The 21,618-nt window shown below is 33.9% G+C and overlaps 1 protein-coding gene across 2 annotated transcripts; it reads left to right on the top strand.

Annotated features, from left to right (window-relative positions):
- The first annotated feature begins 389 nt into the window (after positions 1 to 389).
- On the top strand, positions 390 to 12,857 carry LOC132044655 (uncharacterized). 2 transcript variants are annotated; one of them, XM_059435161.1, is made up of 7 exons: positions 390 to 479; positions 5,745 to 5,845; positions 7,438 to 7,507; positions 8,870 to 9,123; positions 9,580 to 9,696; positions 11,126 to 11,177; positions 11,967 to 12,857. In XM_059435161.1, exons 2-7 carry the CDS (start codon positions 5,750 to 5,752, stop codon positions 12,545 to 12,547), a joined length of 1,170 nt encoding a protein of 389 aa, XP_059291144.1. In that variant the 5' UTR covers positions 390 to 479; positions 5,745 to 5,749; the 3' UTR covers positions 12,548 to 12,857. The 2 variants fall into 2 exon arrangements, with proteins under 2 accessions (XP_059291144.1, XP_059291143.1); XM_059435160.1 differs by having other exon boundaries at positions 441 to 467; positions 5,729 to 5,845.
- The last annotated feature ends 8,761 nt before the right edge of the window (positions 12,858 to 21,618 follow it).

Genomic DNA, 21,618 nt, shown 5'->3' with positions numbered 1-21,618 from the left:
TTCATTAATTATATATAGATTATTTATTTAGAACTAAATAACTTCAGAAAATTAGAATACATAACTTATAAATGTCAAATTCTAGCTCCGCATTTGATTTGAAGTAAATAATTTTATCAAAATAAAAGTTAAAAATATACTTATATGAAATTTAATTATTAAAAATATACTTCATTTTAATTATCTGCCACTGAATTCTACACTTTTGAAAGGTACAACGTATATATTATCATATTGTACATTGTCTAACACAAATTATATTTCTTTAATTAAAATATCTACTTTTATATCTTTGCCCGTTTACCCGACTTAAGACGCCACATAACTAGTATATATATATAAAGCATAAGATGGGGAATGAAATTTTGGTATTAGGTTTTTCTTGTTCTTATCGCTTCTTTTGCTGCCGTTTCGTGGGCCACAATTTTCGCTACCAATTTCCATTTTATAGATCTGAACAGAAGAAAGTTCATTGAAAGGTACTTTTATTATATGTTTTGAATTCAAGCAGATCTAAAGGCATACAATTTGGGCCTTTTTCTTCTTCTTCTTCTTCTTCATCATCTTTTCCCTTTAATTATTTGTTAGTGTTTCAAAGGTAAGTGAAACAAATAGTCTCATGTTAAAAGTGAATCTAAAATTTAAATTTTATGAGTTTAATTTTTAAAGTTTTTAACATTAAACTTATAATAATAACATATTTATGGTAATTTCACAAATGAGGTATCTGGAGAGCGTAGTGTGTACGCAGATCTTACACCTGCTAAAATTGCTAAAAAAGTTATCATGGGTTTAAATATAGTATTTGATATAATTTTAGTTATTTCTATATATAAAAATTTATGTTTTATGTTGAAAGTATTGAGTCACTATTTATCTTTTGAATTCAGTTTGTTTTTCTTCTTCTTCTTCTTCACTTAATTATTTGTTGATCTATGAAAGATAGCTTTATTCATCAAATTTGTACCAAATAGCCTCATGTCAGAGATGGATCTACGATTTAAACTTTATGAGTTTAATTTTAAGATGCTTGACATTGACCCATTATATTTTTATAATTATAGATTTAAATATACTATTTATTGAAATTAGCGAGTTTTTGTTCATAAATTTATGTTCCATGTTGAAATTATTGAGTTTAGATGCAAAATATTGTAATTGGAATTTTTTGAGCCTAAAAACTATGGGTTGTGCTCTATTCCTCAACCATACATCTTTTGAACTCAATTTGTTTTTTCTTCTTCATTTCTTCATCATGAGTTGGGGGTTTGAACTAATTTTTTTTCATGACTTTTTGTACTACTTTGAGTTACTTGTCCTTGTGCCGAGGGTCTGCCGAAAGCAGCATTTCTACCTCTCAAGGTAGGGATAAGGTCTGCGTATACTCTATCCTTTCCAGATTCACTTTGTGGGATTTTACTGTGTATGTTGTTGTGTTGTTTTTGGGTTGGTGGTTACCAACCATGTCATTAGTCAAGAATCTGTATTAATCATTTGACTCTATATTGTTTCTATTTAGAGTAACAATAACCTATTTAATTTTGAGTGAATAGGTTAAAAACATTCCTAAACTATCACCATAGCTACAAAATTATTTATTGAATATTTTAGACCACAAGTTTTCAAATATTAGTTTAAAACGTTTTATTCCTTCTGTCCAATTTATGTGATACTCTTTTCTTTTTAATCTGTCCCTATATTTAGAAATAATTTAATTTAACTTAAAACTTTCTCGTTTACCCTTAATGAAATGATCTACAGCCACACAAATATCTATGACTTGTTTTAGAATAACTTTCAAAAGTTTTTTTTTTTTTTAAACTCTGTGCCTAGTGAAACTATATCACATAAATTGGGACAGAGGAAGTAGTTTCTATGGAATATTGGTTTTATATTCTTCTATTTTATTGTTATTTGACACTTATTCTAATATGTTTTGGAAAAATTACACATTTTTATTTTTAGAAACTTGTTATTTTAGACTTTTCATTTTATCCTCAATGAGATGCACTTATAGTTTTAGAAGTATTGACCTGGTTAGGACTACAAGTTTTAGTGATACGTTTGGTGTGTCACTTAAGTTTCAAGCTCAGTCAAACGTTGCCATTTAAAATGCATTGGATGGACTCATTGAAGGTGTTGTCCAACCAAAAGATATAGCTCTAGAAGAAGCTTTTGCTTTCCCAATTGATTTCTGAGGTACGTTAGTTTATGGGATTGTAATAGGATCTTTTATTCGACTAGATGTGCTAATGAGAGAATGAGAAGGACCAATGCAGAAAGGGCCATGAAGGATTTCTTTGAAGTCATCCATACTATGGAGTCAATAGATGTGTAATCACATGGTACCAAGGGACCAACTTGAATACCGCTCCCATGCTAGCTAGATTTTTGATATTGAACCGGTGGGATGAATTTTTTTTTTTAAATAATCATGGCGTCCGGGTCGGCTTGTGCGCATCTCGATTAATTTTATAGTATACCTGCTGCAAGCTGCATCCAACCAGCAATATGTACCAGATAACTCTGCACACCTAAGACTTGGACGAATGGGAAGAGATCACCTCATGTATTTGTCTTCGCTAGGAGTTGAACTTGAGATCCCATGCTTTTGCTCCTTTGAACCTGAGATCTCATGCTTTTGCTCCCACTTCATTGACCACTAGGCTAAATCCTTAGGTGCATCGGTGAGGTGAGTCTTTCAAGAGTATTAATCACTCAGTCTACTCATAGTGCCATGACTGCGCTCAGATTTTATTCCCCTTTCATTAGAATTCGGAGATAGGATTAAACTAAGGTGTTATTTTGAATTCGAGAACATGTAGCTAACTACAGAGGGATTCGCTGATAAGGCAAAGGAATAGTGGATGACATACAATGTAAAAGGTGAACTTGATGTATGTTTCTCCAAGAAATTGAAGCTTCTAATGCCAGAACTAAAAAAGAGAAAGCGTGAGAGGCGATCAATAAAATTTGATGAGACTAGAAGATTTGCTATCCTCCTCTTTCTTCCAGTCATGGAAGAGTTTAAAAAATCTTATCAAAACAACAAAGGAAGTTCAGATTAAAGGCTTCAGAGTGCCTTGCACCCTAGTGCAAGAAGTATAGTAGCAGTCTACATTCTTTATACAAATGATAAACTAGTATTATGGAGTTGAAGTAAGCCAATCAAGGCATCTAAGAGTGGTATTACTAGTCTTTGAGACAATGGTAGGATGACATGTCAACCATCTAATAGTAGCTTGTTTTCGTTGAATGAGTTTAATTGTATACCTGCACTACTGGTATTTTGGTTATATGGTGGAAGCTTCCCTTCTATATGCCTGGGGCTACCTTTGAGGACCAAAATGGGTAGGGAGGGTTATAGTAGAATATGGTAAACAAATTTGATAATAGACTTACTATGCGGCAAAAAACTTTGCAAACTGACTATCATCAATAGTGTGCTAGATGGGATCTTTTTGTATTATTTGTCGCTTTATCGGGCTTCGACAAAGGTCCTAAAAAGGTGGACAAGTTGAGAAGGAACTCCTTGTTGGATGCAGAACCATATAAATGGGTCAAGTGGAGCTTAGTGATAAAACTTAAAATATGGTGAGGATTGAAAGTGACGAATTTAAAATTGCATAATAGAAGACGTCTCTATAAAGAGAAGTCATTGTGTCCTAATGCGGAAAGGAAGGTCAATCAACTACCAAGGAATTTCTTTTGGTGTCTTGTTGTGGAAACGCATCACTAAGGGGTCGTTTAGTAGGAGGGATAGGATGGGATGAGATTATTAGTCCCATGGGATTGGAACTATCCTATGTTTGGTAGGTGGGATAACTCCTTTGTTATCCCACCCAATCCCATCTATATGGGATAAAAGGTGGAATAAGTAATCCTTTATAGAAGGTGGGATAAGTTATCCCATCTTAGCCCACCCAATCCCATCTATGTGGGATAACTTATCCCTCCTACCAAACGACCCCTAAGTACCATAAGAAATTCCTAGGAGGGACAAAGCTTACCATGGGAGATGTTGATCATTTGTTGATGGTGGTCATCCTGACCACTTCTTCTTGCTTGCGTTCCAACTTGCAAACTAACAAATATTTCTAAGGTCCAAATTGGAAGGAGTACACGGTGAAAAAAATTATCGGAATCATAAAATACATGCCTATATGTTTAGTATTATGTGCTCCATATTTTACTTTTACCTAAAAAAGAAAGTATTATGTGCTCTATATTAGCTGAGGGATTATGTTGTTCTATTTTTGTATGGTATTGGGTCATCCTCAAAGCATGAGTTGCTTTTAAATTTGAGTAAGGCTCAAGATTTATTTCCTTAGCACGATATATGATTTAGAGCCATATCTATGCTTGGTTTACCAATGTTGGGCCTGGTATTATGTTGGTCGCTCTTTAGCTGTCTTGGCGACAACTTGAACGTCCGAAGGGAGGCTATTAGAATGTCCCATCTTGGTCCTTGAATGAGTTTTTGTATATAGTTTTGGGTAATCCTCATCTCATTAGCTCGCTTTTGAGGTTAGAGGTAGGCCGAAAGTTCATTTTCTAAACAAAAACAAGGGTCTTTTAAAAGGACGAGGTTAGAGATTTTTCTCATTCATTGAATTGCTAATTTTTCTCTTGAGCCGAGGGTCTTTCGGAAAAAGCCGCCCTACCTTTCAAGGTGGGGGTTAGGTCTGCGTACACTCTACCCTCCCCGCTCCCACACAATGGGATTATCTTCGGGCTTGTTGTTGTTGTTGTTGTATTGAATTGCTAATTTATGTTTTCGAAGAGACCAAATTACTCCATCCCTCTCAATGTATGTGATACCGTTTGGTTGGGCACGAATGTTTAATTTAAGAAAGAAATGAACACATTTGTAATTTATGATAAAGCATGGTTTGAACGTGGTTATAATCATCTCATTAGGGGTAAAGTAAGCATTTAATGTTAAATTATTACTAAATATAAAAAGGTGACAATTCATTTTGGGATAGACTAAACAGGAAAGTGTGCTACATAAACTGAGATATAGGAAATATATCTTTGGAAATTCATTTGGTGATGCTAAGACTCTTGAGAAACCTAACCACGTTATTTCTCATTTGTTTTGTATTTTTGCGTTGCTCGATATATGCTGCAACATCTAATGCTTATTTTTCTTTGGTCTCAAGTCTTTACATCTCATTTTCAACCCTTGCTCTTAATTTCCCCATCTTATTACTAACTTTTTATTGTGAATATTTTTAGTTATCCATACAATTAAGTATTTCTCTCAAAGTGCATTCATATTTGTCACACAAAAGACTTGCGTGAAAGTACTGTTGTCCATGCTGGGTGTGAAGAAGTCCCACATCGGTGGTTAATGGGATGAGTGGTCTTATTCAATTTTCCCCTCATGAGCTACCTTTTGGGTTGAGTTAGGCGATGATCCATTTCTTAACATGGTATCAGAGCAAGAGACATGATGCTCGATGATGGGGAAGGGAGGGGATGGTTGTGAAGTCCCCCATTGATGGTTCATGGGACGGGTGGTCTCTTTATATAGTTTCGAGCAATCCTCCCCACATGAGCTAGCTTTTGGGGTTGAATTAAAGCCCAAGATCCATTTCTTAACAAAAATGAGAACACTTTTTGCCTTGCACCGACTTTTAAAGATCCATTCATTATTAAGTATAATTTCTTGCATTTGGTTGTACATGAAAGATACACTTAAGCAAGATAGTGTATGATATAGGTTCTTTCTGGTGTAGATTTCATGGCAAAGGAGTATAAATTGCCTTTCAAGGTTGGGCAATTGGCTGAAGCACAGTCTTTCGAGAATGGATTTCGTGGTGCATGGTTTCGATGTAAGGTAAGAAATGCAAAGTTTGATTCTAGTATGAGCTTGGCGCTTGCAAGTTCGTGGTAGTTCATTGTATGCATGCGGGATAGGTAAATCATGCATTTCTCGTTTGTAATTTTTCGTTGTTAGTCTTTAATTTTTGTAGAATAAGTTCATGGTCACCTTCTAGCTTTTGTGTGATCTTGATCCTTTTCCTTAATAAGTTAAATATGAGGCAACTGCATGTCTCTCCCCGTCCTTTTTTAGGACATAGATGCTTGATCCAACTCTCTATTTACACGAGTGGTCAAAGGCATCTGTTCTCTCGCATCCAAGTGTATGGCCTAGTGGTCAATGAAGTGGGTTGAGAACCACATGTCGTAGGTTCAAATCCTGGTGGAGGCAAGAAACTAGGTGATTTCTTACTATTGGTTCAAGCGTTGGTGGATAGAGTTACCCGATACCGTATTGGTGGGAGGTAACAGGTAAACTGTGGAATTAGTCGAGGGTGTGGAAGCTGGCTCAGATACCACAATTATAAAAAAGAAATATGTTCTCTCCTTTTTAATAGTTTGTCACCTTGAATATTCCACCTTGCGAATGACACTAAAACCCATAACTAAAGGATATAGCCTGTAATAGTTTCACCACCTTGGTTGGGGTTGAGGCATAGTTGTTGTTGCATCTTCACCACTTTGTTTGTTTGACCGTCCAATTGGTGTATTAATTGCTTGATTGGTCAAATTTTTAATATTTGCTTATTTTAGAAAGTGCTTTTTTGTTAGAAGTGCTTTTTGAAAAGTACTTTTGGAGATTAGCAATTTGTGTTTGGCTAATCAATTTAAATTGTACTTTTATCAATATTAGAGCATGAATTTGTACTTTTGGAAGCTACTAATTTTCGCTTCTGAAAAACTTCGGCCACTACTCAAAAACACTTTTTTTTCCCCTAAAAGCTTGTCCATAGACCTCAATTTTCTAAAGTAAGCACTTTTGGCTTCCGAACAGTTTTGGCTAAACAGGCTTTAACTCAAATCCACATTGAGGTCCAATAACTGATATACCATGGCAAAATTGGAGCATAGTTTTTGGACATTCCTGACTAGAGTGGGGTTTTTTTTGGGGATGGGTGGGGGTTAGCATCTTGTATGGACATTATTTATCAGAATAGAATAATATGCATGTGATTAGGATTAAGACATCTGCATAATCAAGGAAATTCTAATTAGACAAATAAGTAATTTGCAGAAGGATACTGCATGACTGTCCTGTGTATCTCTAGATTATTAATCATTTTAATAAGACAGTATTGTATAAATCAATAAGGGTATGGTCTTTCACATTCTCAATCTTTCGATTAATCCTTATAACTTGTTCTTTCCAACTCTTTAGTTAAGTGCTTAAGGTGGTGAAACTTTTGTTAAAGGCTACATTAAACCTTTAGGGAATGCTCCTTTTATTGAAAGCCACTGTTGATGTAGGTAAATTTGGAATGAAAACCTGTTGTAGTTGCTATAATCTGTGTATTGTTGAGGTTATTTATATGTTTTGATGAGAAGAAAATTGTTACTGATAAAGAAGCAGAGTACAATGCATTTACTATCTCTTTCCTACTGTATCAGATACAGAAGATTAGCTGCAGAAGAGGACATTGGAATGCACTGTTGGAATATTTTGATTATCCAGATGAAAGTATGTTCTCTGATGTGCTGGTTTCAGCATTTCAATTCATCAATACTCATTTGCTGAGGGCTTATTATACCTTGGTTTAGATGCTAAAATCTTCATGTGCTCTTACTTAATTTGGAGGTTAACTTACTTCTGGGTAACCGGACATCTAAAAGATCATCACATAAACAAGATATAATGGAAGTATCATTTCTTATTCGTCTAAAGTTAAGTCCTTAAAATGTTTTGTGAAGTTACACATGATACTCACCTGATCATGCCTTTAAGCTTCCGTTTCAAATGCTTGTAAAAGTAGTAGACATGTACAAACAGGCTTAAGTTTGCTATGGGCAATCTCTATCTGGCAAGCTTGCACATGTCATACGTGTGCTTCAATATGTCAAATGTTGTCTGTCCCTTGGCAAAACTTGGGATCTTGGAGCTAGAAATAGATCTTTTGCCTTTGAAGTATTAGTTGTTTTGTCCGTCTTGGTTTTCAGTGTCCTGAAAGTCCCGAAAGATGGTTTATTGAGCTCATCTAGAACAAAGCAGGAAGACGTGATATCTTAGTGTGGTGGATGCATCTTTCAGGTGCTTCCGGTGGTTGTCAGTAAAATGGCTTGATGCCGCTAGACGTTTTGGCTTCTGTTTTTGAACCACTGTCTGTTGTAGATGCTGGACAACTTTAGCAATATCCTTTTCTTCTTAATGCAATTTCGGTGGTGGTTGTTGTCTGACAGAAGAGTAGAAGAAAAATTGAAAACATGCACTGCAAGTTTAGTCAGCACGAGAGGAGCGAAGTTGAAATGAGACTAGATGGGGTTGTATGCCAAATGCAAACAATTTAGATACCTAGGCTTGTTGTTTCAAGAGAATGGAATGACAGATGAAGACGTTACTCATAGGATTAAAACCACACAGTTGAAATAGAGAAATGCTACCGGAGTGTTATGTGCTAATATCAATGACTTTTAGCCACACAAATATCTATTACTTATTTTAGACCACACATTTCAAAATTCTTCCGCTATTTCTTAAACTATGTGCCCAGTCAAAGACCTTCACATAAATTGGGACGGAGGGAGTAGGTGTTTTCAGCTGAAAACTAAATGCCTTGGAAACCGTTTTTGTTTGAGTAAACTTTACACTGTAAATAGTTTCAATGAATTTTTCGACTTCGTTAGCTACTTAGAATGCATACATGAAGGTTCACTGAAAAAGCTGACTCATTTTTGGTCTATTGATGTTATTTCCAGCATCTACTGGATGCATTATCTATGAAATTCCGGCTTCTCCTGATAAAATAAAAGATGTGTTTGAGATAAGACTGTTACTATATCTGTATCTAGAGATGTATGTTAATCGTTTCAATCCTTGTTGTTACAGAACATACTTGGACCAAGCTGTATCAATATCCCCCATATAATGTTGGGAAGTCGAAGGATAAAAGACAACTAATGCTGCGGCCGCAGTATCCTTCTGTCAAGCTTAAAAATGAAGTTTCAGATGTCAGTTCAATTTCTGAAGCTACAGTAGTTGCTGATGGTAATTGGCAGGTGGGTGATTTGGTTGATTGGTGGGCTAATGGCTGTTATTGGTCTGGGCACTTGACAAAGTTATTTGGCAATGGTGAAGCTGAGGTAATAATTTCTGTTATATTCCGTAGTTACTGGTTGGTTAGCTATACTGCTGTTGTCATCTGTGATAATTACATCCGTAATAGTTTCTGTTACTTTCTCTTTTTAAGTATCCACAACATGAACAAACAAGTGGACTTACATGAGGGTTATGTATTTTAGAGGTGACAAACTGCATCTTTATTTTTGGTAACAATCAGCAATTTATTGAGATATCAAAATTTAGTTTTGTTTGGGTTAACCCAACATCCCTTTCCTACAAACTAAAATGCTATTCCAAGATTTGTTGCTTCAAATTGATGTGATATATCATAATCGGCAAGTTTTTTTGTTGAGCTAGAAGAATAGTGCTTGAAATAATATGCCCCCAACTCTGTGATATGTGAAAAAGTAATAGCTTCATATGCTCTCCCACAATTCCTTCAATAATATTCTATTCTTGTGTTTTTGTCTTCATAGTTGGCATTGACACCACCTCCTGTGGGTGAAGGTGCAATGTATGAAGTTTCTTTCAAGGATTTGCGCCCATCGTTAGATTGGTCTCCAAACTTTGGTTGGATTGTGCCTACATCCCAGGTTCTTCCCTTTGTTCTTTTCATATGTTTTTCTTTTATTATGTTTCTCTCTCCCGACAAATGATATAATATGGTAAAACATAATCTTTAAAATTTCGTCCCCCAAGGTTTTGGGGGCAATTCTGCGAATTGCCCTTCTTTTGGGGTGGTCTTTAAATTTTGCCCCTCATATTTGTGGTATTTAAATTTTGCCCCTCATATTTGTGGTCTTTAAGTTTTGCCCTTCGCTTGGATACCTGAGGTTCTGGGTCCGAACCCCCGCTCAGGCATAAAATAAAAAAATAATTTCGCAAGGTAGGGCTGGGGGAAGTGTATGCCGGATCTGGCATAAAGTCCTTAAGGAAAAACTAAAGTTATGCCGGATCCGGCATAAAGTCCTTAAGGAAAAACTAAAGTTATGCCGGAGGGGGCATAACTTTTCCTCAAGGCATAGTTTAGTTATGCCTTATGGGGCAAAACTTTTCCTTAAGGAACTATGCCTTATGGGCAAACTTTTAACTAAGGCATAACCAAAAGTATGCCCCATGAGGCAGAACTTTTAGTTATGTCTTATGGGGCACACTTTTAGTTAAGGCATAACTAAAAGTATGCCCCATAAGGCGGAACTTTTCCTTAAGGCATAACTAAAAGTTTACCTTGAAAAGTAAAAAAAATAAAATATATGCCTCAAGGCAAAGTCTGCCCCCTCCGGCATAACTTTAGTTTTTCCTTAAGGATTGTATGCCGGATCCGGCATACACTCCCCCCAGCCCTGCCTTGCGAAATTATTTTTTATTTTATGCTTAAGCCGGGGTTCGAACCCAGAACCTCAGGTATCCAAGCGAAGGGCAAAACTTAAAGACCACAAATATGAGGGACAAAATTTAAAGACCACCCCAAAAGAAGGGCAATCCGTGCAAAAAAATGAGGTTTTGGTCTAGTGGTAAGAGCGTGGTGCATGATGTAGGTTAGGCTCATGTCATGGGTTCGAACTCTGCCACATGCAAAAGTCTCGTATTTTAGTGGAGACGGATGGAGAGATGACGCATTTAAAAAATAATTTTTAAATCTTCTAAATATTTTAAAACGTTTTTCGAAGCCGGTCCCTCGGGGATTTCTCGGCTATTTAAAAAATAATTAGTAAACTTTCAGTAGGATATAATTTTCCTTTATGGATAGCATTGCAGATTGAGATTTCAATTCCAGTGGTTTAGTTAATTACTATGAGGAAAAGCCCCAAAAGAATGAAACCAAAAAGAGAAGATGCTGGTCGCTGTATTGCAATTTTTGATAATGCATCTTTTTCCTCGAGGAGTTCTCCTCTGAATAGCGTCAATGCATCTTAACCATCAGGCCTATTGTTGGAAATAATGCTATTTCTATTGTATTCTGGTGTAGCTCCGTTTTTATGATGCTTCTTTCTGCCTATAATTGTTTCATGAAAATTGCAGGATGGTGATAGTGTCCGTCGATGTGCTCAACTAATTCAACCTGTCAACCAAGGTAACTATAATATGAAACTAACTCCTTCCGTTGGCTGTTCACAAAACTTTTTAGTCTAAGACATAAAAACAACTTTTAAATATATCATGTGGTTGCTCTGATAGAACGTAATTGAGATGCTCTGAGGGAGTATCAATTGCTGTGCATAGTTAAAGACAGTTGTTCTAGTGCCTTATTTTTTGGTGGAATCAAAGGGGGAATGAAATGGCAAAAAAAAAAGCCTTTATGAACTTCTTTAGCTTCCCAGAGGTGTAAAATGATGAGCGCAAAACTGGTGTATAAAAATTAATGCTCTAGGTTGAACCCCGTGAGTATTAGAATATTTCTATTTTATTTATCAATGTGTAATCACTATTTGAGAAAACGATAATTAAAGGTGATTTTGAAAATTATTAGTTTGAATAAAGAAATAGCCTATATTTCTCGGACTCATCAAAACTCCTGCTAGATGCATGTTGAATCCTTGAAAAATAGTGCAGTTTTGGTGGATCCGACACGAGTGCAGCAACATTTTTGGAGAGCGGGCAACATAGGAAATAACCAACACATTTAGGCCAAACGATTAATAATTCAGAGAGACAAATTAGTTGAGTCAAGAATCCATTATCGCGTTGATTCCTTTCACCAACCCCATGTGGTTTTGGCCTTGCAAGTGGTGCTCCAGAATTTACATCGTAATCTTCAACTAATTCTCATGCGTATAGCTGTTTTATTCGTTAAACAAGATTTATTTCTATAAAAGAATATCCCGCATCATAGTTTTTGATATGCTTGTGATGATCATCTCAGTCCTTGGTCGGTTTCCAGTTTTGGAAATACATTCTATGGGTGAAGGGAGAAAGGACAGCCAAGCAACAGCTGGATCTTCAACAAGTCCCTCTTTCTCTCCTCATTCATCTGCAAACTTGTCACCAGCCTCTGATGAAAAGGGGGATTTTAAAACTTCCGAGTTAGCAGAACACCGGATCGTTGATCCTCAAAAAGAGGCTACGAACACATCGAAGAAAGTCAGACGGTCATATATTAGCTCTTGTTCTCATACAGGAGACGAGTCAGCAGAGAAATCCAGTTTGTTAGATAAAGGTTCTAATAGTTCCTGTATCGGAGTTGATTCGGAGAAAACCACTGGGCCAACTGAAAAAGTAAACTATTCGAGTTGTCCTTTGAAGAAGTTCAGAACGAGTGATGGGGTTCAGTTACATTCAATGGGTTCTGACTCGACGGAGGCAGCGATTTTGGATTTGGAGGAACTCGCGAACAAAATTAAATGGTTGAAAGGACTGCTCGAGTTCGGAGGACCCGTGTCTAATGCTGCTGCAAGGCCTTCATGGAAGTTCGTGGAACGTCATACATCTTCTGTAAATAAATGATGGTATGGTTTCGAAATGTCTTCCGTGGCTCTCGAGAAATGAAGTTTGAAGCTTCTATGCTTCTTGCGAGTACAAAAATCTGTGCTGATTTGAAACTCAAAACGCATCCAAATAAACGGGTTTCAAGCCAAGCTGCATAGCTCAACTCGATTTTCTGGCTTCATTTGGAGATGATTTAGAGATGCATTGAAGCGCGCTTATTATCTGCTTGATGAGTCGATGATATGTACTGACGAGCAATTTGTGCAGTCGTAAAATGTATACAAGTTCGATCGAATCACAGGTTATTGTGACCATGCTTGCTGCTGTGGCCAACTGTTTTTTTTTGGCGACATTGTCTTCACTACTGTTTAGTTCCATGAAAGAAGAATTGTATAGAGATGTCAAAAGTGGAGATGATAATACTATAGATCTCTCTTTGATTTGTCAAGGCCTGTGGTTGAGAGCTGTTTTTCTTTTTTACAAATTTTTACTTGGTCTGTAAGACTCATTTGGGTAATTCCACTTTTGTAACTTTGACTTTGCCTGAAATGTCTGCTAGTTGTCTTGGGATGTACTCCTTTTGTCCAATAATAGGTGACACTTTAATAAAAAACACGCATATTAAGAAATTAATATTGTTATGTGAAGTTTATCAAATTACTTCTATATAATAGAAATAAATTACTTTTCCTCTCGATTAGAGCATGCACAAGTAGTTTGGGAGTTTAAACAATACCAAGTTAATATGTGCTTTTTTAATCACGATTTAGATGTTATTTTAACTTGTCTTTTTGTTTAAGGGTAAAATTAGAAAAAATTAGTTAATTTATGTCTTGATTTTTTAAGGTGGCATTTATTATGAGATTCTCTCTTTTTTTCTCTCTTCCATTTCTCTCCTTACCTCCACCAATTAAGATGATCCTCACTTATTATAAGACGGAGGAAAAATAGGATGGAGGAAAAAGAAACTTGTTTAATAAATGACTTCTTTAATTTTTGGATTTTTTAGATTATGGTCTAAAGATTTGTTTTTGGAGCAGGTTAAAATTTTTATGATAAAACATAGACTATGGTCTAAAATTAGCAAGTAATTGTAAATGTCAGCCGATAGTCTAATATCCTTCATATAGAGTGAGCGTCCGTGATCATTAAATAAGTGTTGTACCATAACTCAACCATCGCAGTCAAATGGGAAAATCTGAACATTTAATTTGCATGTTGATGGTGTAATTTTCATCCCTATCAACATCAAAACTTTATTGCTGGCATTTTGATGTTGATTTGTCAACATCACAATGTTTGTGGATCAAAATTTTGTTTTAGAAGTGCTTACAGAATTGTACATTCAGTGTTTTTGTTAACTAATTTATTTTTATTTTTTGTTCTCTGTGTTAAATCCAATAGGGCAATTTGCAGAATTGGCCTTCGCTGGAGGGGTCTTTAATTTTTGTCCCTTAAAATGGCAGTCTTTAACTTTTATCTTCTCGAAGCACTTCACAAGGAAATTTGCCTTTTCGCAATAATGAGTAAAATTTGAAAATTTTACTTGCGATTTTTTTTAATCGGGTTGGAGTTCGACAACCCATGCGATTAAAGGGTATTAGACAAAAACTTAAAAATCACCAATTTGAAGGGAAACAATTAAAGACCACCCCAAATGAAGGGCAATCCACACCAAAAAAAAAAAAAAGAATTCAATACTCCCTCCGTCTCAATTTAAGTGTTTTATTTTATTTTTTGGTGTGTCTCAAAATGAATGCACCTTTCTATATTTAATAAGTTGACAATTCAAACATTCTACATGACAAGTTTGAAATCATAAGATTCAAATGACATTTTAGTACATTACACACATTTTTAATTTAGGATCAAGATTCAAAAGTCTTATTCTATTTCTTAAATTTTGTGTCAAATCGTTAAAGACTTGATAGAGTATTATCATTAAAGGAATGTGGAAGTAATGAGAATTATATTGACAAAAATGAATAATTATGAGCATAGAAAATGTAATTTCATGGAACTCGTGAAAAATTAATAGTTTAATTTTTTATTTTTATTTTTATAATTGACTCATTTTTATTACTATCTCTAGGTGTTTCTATTCCAGTTACTCACCACTTTATTAGAAATGAAGATAAGGACAAGAAAATAGAACTATGTTTCACTTGGCTAAAAATGAAGTAGTTATGAGCTTTGCTTCACCACATCAATTGAACTTCTAGAACTTTGCTCCTAGATTTATCTGAGTCGAAAGTTAGCACATATCACATTGATAATTGCGAACTCAATTTAAATTTGGAGTTATCTCAACATATTTTTTTACTAGTATAATATAATATGTAATCTGACGTTAGTGGATTTTGTCATCACAGTCCTCCAATTTTAGATGACATACTTGTTTACACGTTTCAAAAAAATTGATATATTATGAGTTATGATATGTTTGAGATGACTATGGTATATTTAAAGCCGCAAGTATATATATATATATATATATATATACTGAATAGAAAATAGCAATGGTGAAGTTGGACAGTCGGTGACCTTTTTAGTGGTTTAAAGAAAAAATTGTACGCACTTCATGCCCACAAAGGAGGTGAATTACATTCATTGTGACATGTCAGCAGCTTGTGTCTGATTGACACATTTTTAACTTCAAGTGTTCAATAAGAAATAAGGTGTAGTTTAGGTGTCTAAATGGAAAAATGAGACAAGTTTAAGGGGCTGTATATGTGTTCAGCCTCTAAAAAATTTCTACTATCTTTTTTTAGTTTCGATTCAAGCATGTAAGTTGAAACAGGAGTAACTTACTTGACGTGTAATATTTTCGCATAGTGAGATCTTTATGCGTCGGTAAAGAAAACATGTTTTTACGAAATGATTGCCATCTCATCAATCTGAGTCATGAGTAGGGGTGTACATGGACCGGAATGGTTTGAATTTTTTAAATACCAGATCAAACCATTTGTGTCGGGTTTTTAAATCTATAAACCAAACCAAACCAATAAAAGTCAGGTTTTTCAATATCGGTTTTTCTCGGATTTTTTGAATTTTTTCATGTTTCTCAGGTTTTTCATTGTATTTAATGAAAAACACCATACAACATCTGCTTGATAATTTGCAAACTTCTCCCTCAAAACTACTTTCTTTAGATACAGAATATTCATATCAGAACAAATCATCCAGGTCATTTGGATTAATATAATATCATGCTATATAATAAACTTGAAGCAAAAAACTTGACCAGTAGCCTTGCTCAACATTTGACCAAAACACCTTCTCAAAGTGCAGAATAATCTTGTTCTCAATATCTACACCTAGTTCATTGATGGCAGCCTCCTTCCATTCAGATAATCTGGGTTCAAATTTGATCTGATTCGATTTTAAAACACCAAGAGGAACAACAATAACTGGAGCCTTGCAGGGTTGCTGATTTGAGAGGAAAGAGAAGAGGGAAAAAAAAATGTAAAATGAGAAAGGAAAGAGGGGTATCTGATTTTAGGAGAAAATGTATTGTAGTGAGTAGTTTCTTTTTGTTACATTACATATGTTTTCATTTTCATTTAGTTTCTTATTGAAGTTTCTGTTATTATTCTTTGTATGGGCTTCAAAATGACCATTTCACAAATTAAGTTCAAATCAATGTAAAAATATAAAAATTATGAAAAAATTTAAGAAAATATTAATAAATTACATTCTATAATATTTTTATGTATAAAATAATTTAAAAGTACTATACATATAATCGGGTCGGTTTGACTTTTTTTAGTTAAAATCAAACCAATCCTATAATGATCGGGTTTTTTTTCCAACACCAAACCAAATCAAACCAAACCACTAATCAATTTTTTTTTTTTCTATTTGGTTCGATTTGTTGGTTTGGTGCGATTTATTGATTTGGTTTGTACAGCCGGAGTCATGAGTATTTAACAAATTCATACTTAACCATTTTTTAGAAAGCGGGGATGAAACGAGTACCAATCTTTTCACCATCTGATTGATTGGATCCAATGGTTCTTAAAGCTATTTACTCAAACACAAATATTTTTAAAACACTTCTAACAAAAAGACAAATCAATTTTGAGAAAAATTATTATCACTTTCACTAATCGTCACTTTCATACAGCGCACTCAAAGGTGGACTGATATAAACGTAATGTTTTCTTCTACTTCTATCGCCTAGTGTCACTTTCTTTGTTACGTAAAGGAACTTTTCCTCTCTAAATTGAATAAAAAACAAAAAGAGAGCAGGAATATCAAACAAATAGAAATTTTCTTCTTAAAGAAAATTAAACCGAGTCTGGTGTTTATTAATGAAAGCATAAAAGAATATTGAAGGAGGGATTAAACCAAAATCTCCACAAAAGAATATAAGTAATTACAAATTAAAAAAGAGAACGGACACACTCAAATTTTTTATATCTGTGTAGATCATGGTGAAAATTAAAGGTTAAACTTGTTAAGACTCCTTGCCCAATTTATTTAATAATGACGATTCAAATTTCGAAGTCAACAGGCTTAATTTTGATCGTGAATTCGGACATAAAATCTTTTAAGTTTTCTGAAATAAAATTTACATATTTGAAAATTATGTAAAAGTACTATAAGTCAAAATTATTGAGAATTTAAAATATTTAAAAGATATATGAAAACATTACGGTAAAAAAAAGACTTGTTTGAATCTCGAAATCTGAAATATGCCATATAATAAATTGAGACAGAGTGAGTATAAATTTTTAATTTCACCTCTTCGTAATAATTTACTCATCTTCCTGAAACTCTGGATAATGTGTGTCATCAATTGAAAATGTTTTTCGTGCTTCTCAAATTCAATATGTAGATATTCAAAGGGATCATATGATCTAGCTGTCTAATTTCCCTTTTGAACATTATTGTTGTAAAATACATTGGAGAGTGATTAAGCTTAAGTTTACAATAAACAATCATCGAGTAATGTGGTAAGAAGAATATGAGTTTTTCATACTTAATTAGAAATTTCGAATTCGAATCTAAAAATAAAAAAGAATTATCAGATCAATTCTTTTAAATGAGTCTTATACAACGTAAATTTAAATAAATAGTAAATCTTAAACACATGATTATAAAAAAATATATATAAATATTGTGGGCAGGAACAGTCAATGAACTTTGGGTGCCAAAAGACTCCACGTATCCACATTAGTGCCTACAAAAAAAGGATATCCATTCCCTTTACCCTTTTTCAATTAATAGCCAATCATTACAAGGCAAGTCACATACTATTATATAGTTGGAATTACATAGCATGAATTTATTCAACGGAAAAGGATTAAAATTATCTTCGAACTATTCGAAATAGAACACATATAGCATCCGGTTGGTTTTGATAACAAAAGTGATCTTGCGGTCTAAGGATCACAAATACCCTTATTTTTAACGGCTTGCCATGAGATCTGACTAGGCATTTGACGTGTAAAAAAATAATTCATTAACCCACTGACACATAAATGTAACCCGTGTAATCCGCTCGATCCAATGTCTAATTAAAGGGGTAAAATGATTTACTCCTCATTTCACACTTGACACTTGAAAAATTACGAAAAGGGGAAATTTCTTCAGCTAGGTTCGATTGGGTTAGGATTTTGAAGATTCTTGAAGTTTAGTTACGAAATTCTGTCTTAGGTAAAAACTAGAAAGCTAATGGGAGCGTCCAACTATAGTCTCTTGGTTGGTATAAGTTGTGGAAGGTACTAAGTTAGGTGCCAAAATTTTATTTCCAACATCTAAATAGGGTCAGTTTTTGAGTGATTTGGTTTTTGAAAATTTGATTGTTGGTTTTAGTTATTTAATATGTTCTGGCAACTGCAAACAATGGCATGTCTATATTTATTTTATTGATATGTTTGTGGCCACAAAAATAGTGAATGTGTATACGGTAAAAACCGGGTCAATGTATGGCTGGTGAGATCGGGGGCCGAGGGCAAGTCCAAGTAAGCACGAGTATGTTCGGTCTTTTCTTCAGATCGGGAGATGGCATCGAATGCGGCCGACCCAAGATAAGAGAAGTGTGTCCGTTAATCCGGTGTCTCCGAACCAAACCCATCGTGACCGTTAGTCCGGTTTCTCCGAATCAAACTCATATGGCCATTAGTTCGGATTACTCCATGTCCGAACTGAACGTGGCCGTTGGTCCGATTAACCGGGTTGCGGTGCCAAAGCCACGCTGACTCGTCATTTTGTATTAACCAACAAACGTACGGGTGTCGACCGCATTTGCCTACCTTATCCTTTTAGGTTTCTTTATCCTAAAGGGCTTTAGTATTGTATTCGACGCCATGAGGAACCTATAAATAAGTGACATTTTCCTACTTTTAGGGTTGGCTTTTTTTAGATACTGTAACATTGTAATAAAAAATATATTGAAGCGCTCTCTCTCTCTCTCGATTTTAGTCCGAATCTGCAATACTCTTTGGCTTTGTTCATCCATTCAATACAATACATTGCCATACATACATATACATATATATATATATATATATATATACATACATATATATATATATATATATATATATATATATATATATATATATATATATATATATATATATATATATATATATAATCACCAATATCAACATACTTATTCAAGGCATTAGCATATATATATATTATAACTAACAAATCCATACGTATTTCATATCTACCAAAAAAATAGATTAAAATTCATCCACATATCCTATACCTCACTTACAAATTCAATTGTTATCAAAATTCGGGGTAAAAAGAATGTATACGTTTATTTTGGCTTGAAGTTGGTATTAAGTTATAATTATGAAATTTAGTGAAGCATTAATATTCAAATTTTGTCCAGCTTTGATGCCCCCATTTTTCTCGTTGTTTTACCTAGTTTCTGCGACTTACTTTGGATCTTGGACATTTTTACACCATTCTACAACATTGGGATCAGTCCAAGCTATCACATTTAGAGCATTGAGTCCACAATGACATTTTCTCGCATATCGAATTTCAAGTGAATTGGTAGAACCTTCCGACATTTCTTCAAAATTCAGCAGGGAAAAAAAACTTTTTTAAGAAGTGGTAAACAAGAAATCTGAAATTAGGGTAAGTGGGAGAAAAAATACCGATTTAAAAGGGAGCGGTTTTTAGCCACGTTGGACTGTCTAGGTGGACAATTGTATCAGCATTCTTTACCCAGTCAGGTTGCCTACTTAAATGTTGTGGCTAGCCGTTAAAAGTGAGGGTATTTGTGTGGTCCTTGTGTTAGACGGAAAGGCCTCTTTTAGTACCAAAACCAAACGCAGGGTATATTTGCTCTATTTCGAATAGTTCGAGGGTAATTCTGTCCTTTTCCATTTATTCAATTATAGATGTCCATTTAGTATTCTTACATGATCATGGTGATGTTTTTAGGCTAATATATTGATAACCCCTTAAATTTGTCGGAGATTTTAGGGATAAGGCACCATTACCCCCCTGAACTATACCCGACTTTGCTACGACACACCTTTACCTTTCTCTTCCTTTCCCTATTACCCCCCTAAACTTATTTAAAACGGAATAATTACCCCCTAAATGCCGATGTGGCAAAGAGAGTGTTTCATATTTAAAAAAAGGAAAACTTAATTTTTTTTTCTTAAAAATCTACATTTTCTTAAAAATTTGAAAATAAATCTAGTCTTCCACATTTAGTTTTAAAAAAACGGGTTTTCCACATGTTAATAAAATAATTAATTTTTTTCAAAATTTTATAAAAATTCAGTTTTTTTCACATTTTGGCAAGAAAAACACTTTTCCGGATTTTATTTGAAAAATAAAAGTGTCCTAAGAAAATGAAATCATGAAAATCAAGATTTTTAAAGACATTTTAAAAAAATAATCAAGTTTTCCATATTTTTAACAAATCCATTTTTCCATATTTAAAAAAAAAATCATTTTTCAGTTTTTTTTCTTTTTCAAAAACGGGTTTTAATTTTTCAAAAAATCATTTTCCAAATTTTCAATTTTTTTTTAAATCCTTTTTTTAAAAGAAAATTCAGTTTTTTAATCCATGTTTTTAGTTTTTTTTTTTTTTTTAAATGGGTTTAAAAAAAATCAAATTTTCAAATTAAAAAAAAGACGTTTTAAAACTCATTTTTTTTAATGCAAATTCGCTTTTTATTTTTATTTTTAAAAAAATTGACACGTAAGTTTAAAAAAGAAGAAAAAACAAATAAATACACATGTATGGCGAAAGGTGTATGTCATAGAGTGGCATCGGCGTGAAATAAGTAATTAAGAATAGGGTAACGGTGCCTTATCCCTAGATTTTATTTAGACATTCGAACTATAACATGTTCCGATTGAGTATTAGATTTTAATTAAATTTCTTAGGACAGATGCAATTATTGATAAAGAAAAAAAAAGAGTTTAACTGAATTTTTAAGAAAAAATTAAAAATTAGTCAATGAACCAAAAGATATCTTAATAAATTTTAATCCGTGAATGATAGAATTAATTTTAAAATGGCTGCAAAAGAGAAAATGAGAAAAAAGAGGAAAGAGGAGAGAGAACCGAAGAAGAAGAAGAAGAAAACGGAAAAGAAATAAGGAGTAGAGTGAGGAGCATAAAGTGGTGAGTCCCTATTTTATTTTCAATTAAATACTCTCTCACACATCATATCATATTTATGCCTCTAAGCAATGATCACCTGTCCCCTGATATTCAAAGCTGTATATTGCACACTAGGGGTGTTAATGGTTTTGTAAAAACCGAATTAACCGATCGAATCAAATCGTACCGAACTGATTATTAGGATTTTTTAATAAAACCGACAGTTTTTATATAAATTTCTAACCGTACCGAAAAATTGGGTTGGTTTTTTATTTCATAAAAATAAACTGAAAAAATACCAAACCGTACCAAATACATTATGTGTAAAATATATTTTATATATTAAGTTTAAAATTAATAAAACATTAAATTTTTCGTCTTGTGCCTTAGGTGATGAAAATGACTACAAGTTGACAACAAGTAATTAACACTAAAGTCCCAACTCCATAACTTGTTTGTTACCCCTATTGAAACTAATTAGTTCTAGCAACTCGAGC

This window comes from Lycium ferocissimum, unplaced genomic scaffold (genome assembly GCF_029784015.1).
Source record: "Lycium ferocissimum isolate CSIRO_LF1 unplaced genomic scaffold, AGI_CSIRO_Lferr_CH_V1 ctg51, whole genome shotgun sequence".
In the NCBI taxonomy this organism is placed as follows: Eukaryota; Viridiplantae; Streptophyta; class Magnoliopsida; order Solanales; family Solanaceae; genus Lycium; species Lycium ferocissimum.
The sequence above is the reverse complement of the archived record's forward strand: the minus strand, read 5'-3'. Positions and strand labels throughout refer to the sequence as shown.

Excerpts from the sequence above, each read along its gene's own strand:
- LOC132044655 (XM_059435161.1), top strand. The coding sequence starts at position 5,750 with ATGGCAAAGGAGTATAAATTGCCTTTCAAGGTTGGGCAATTGGCTGAA. Across the intron at positions 5,846-7,437 it reads GTGCATGGTTTCGATGTAAG|ATACAGAAGATTAGCTGCAG; the intron begins GTAAGAAATGCA and ends CTACTGTATCAG. Across the intron at positions 9,124-9,579 it reads TTGGCAATGGTGAAGCTGAG|TTGGCATTGACACCACCTCC; the intron begins GTAATAATTTCT and ends TTGTCTTCATAG.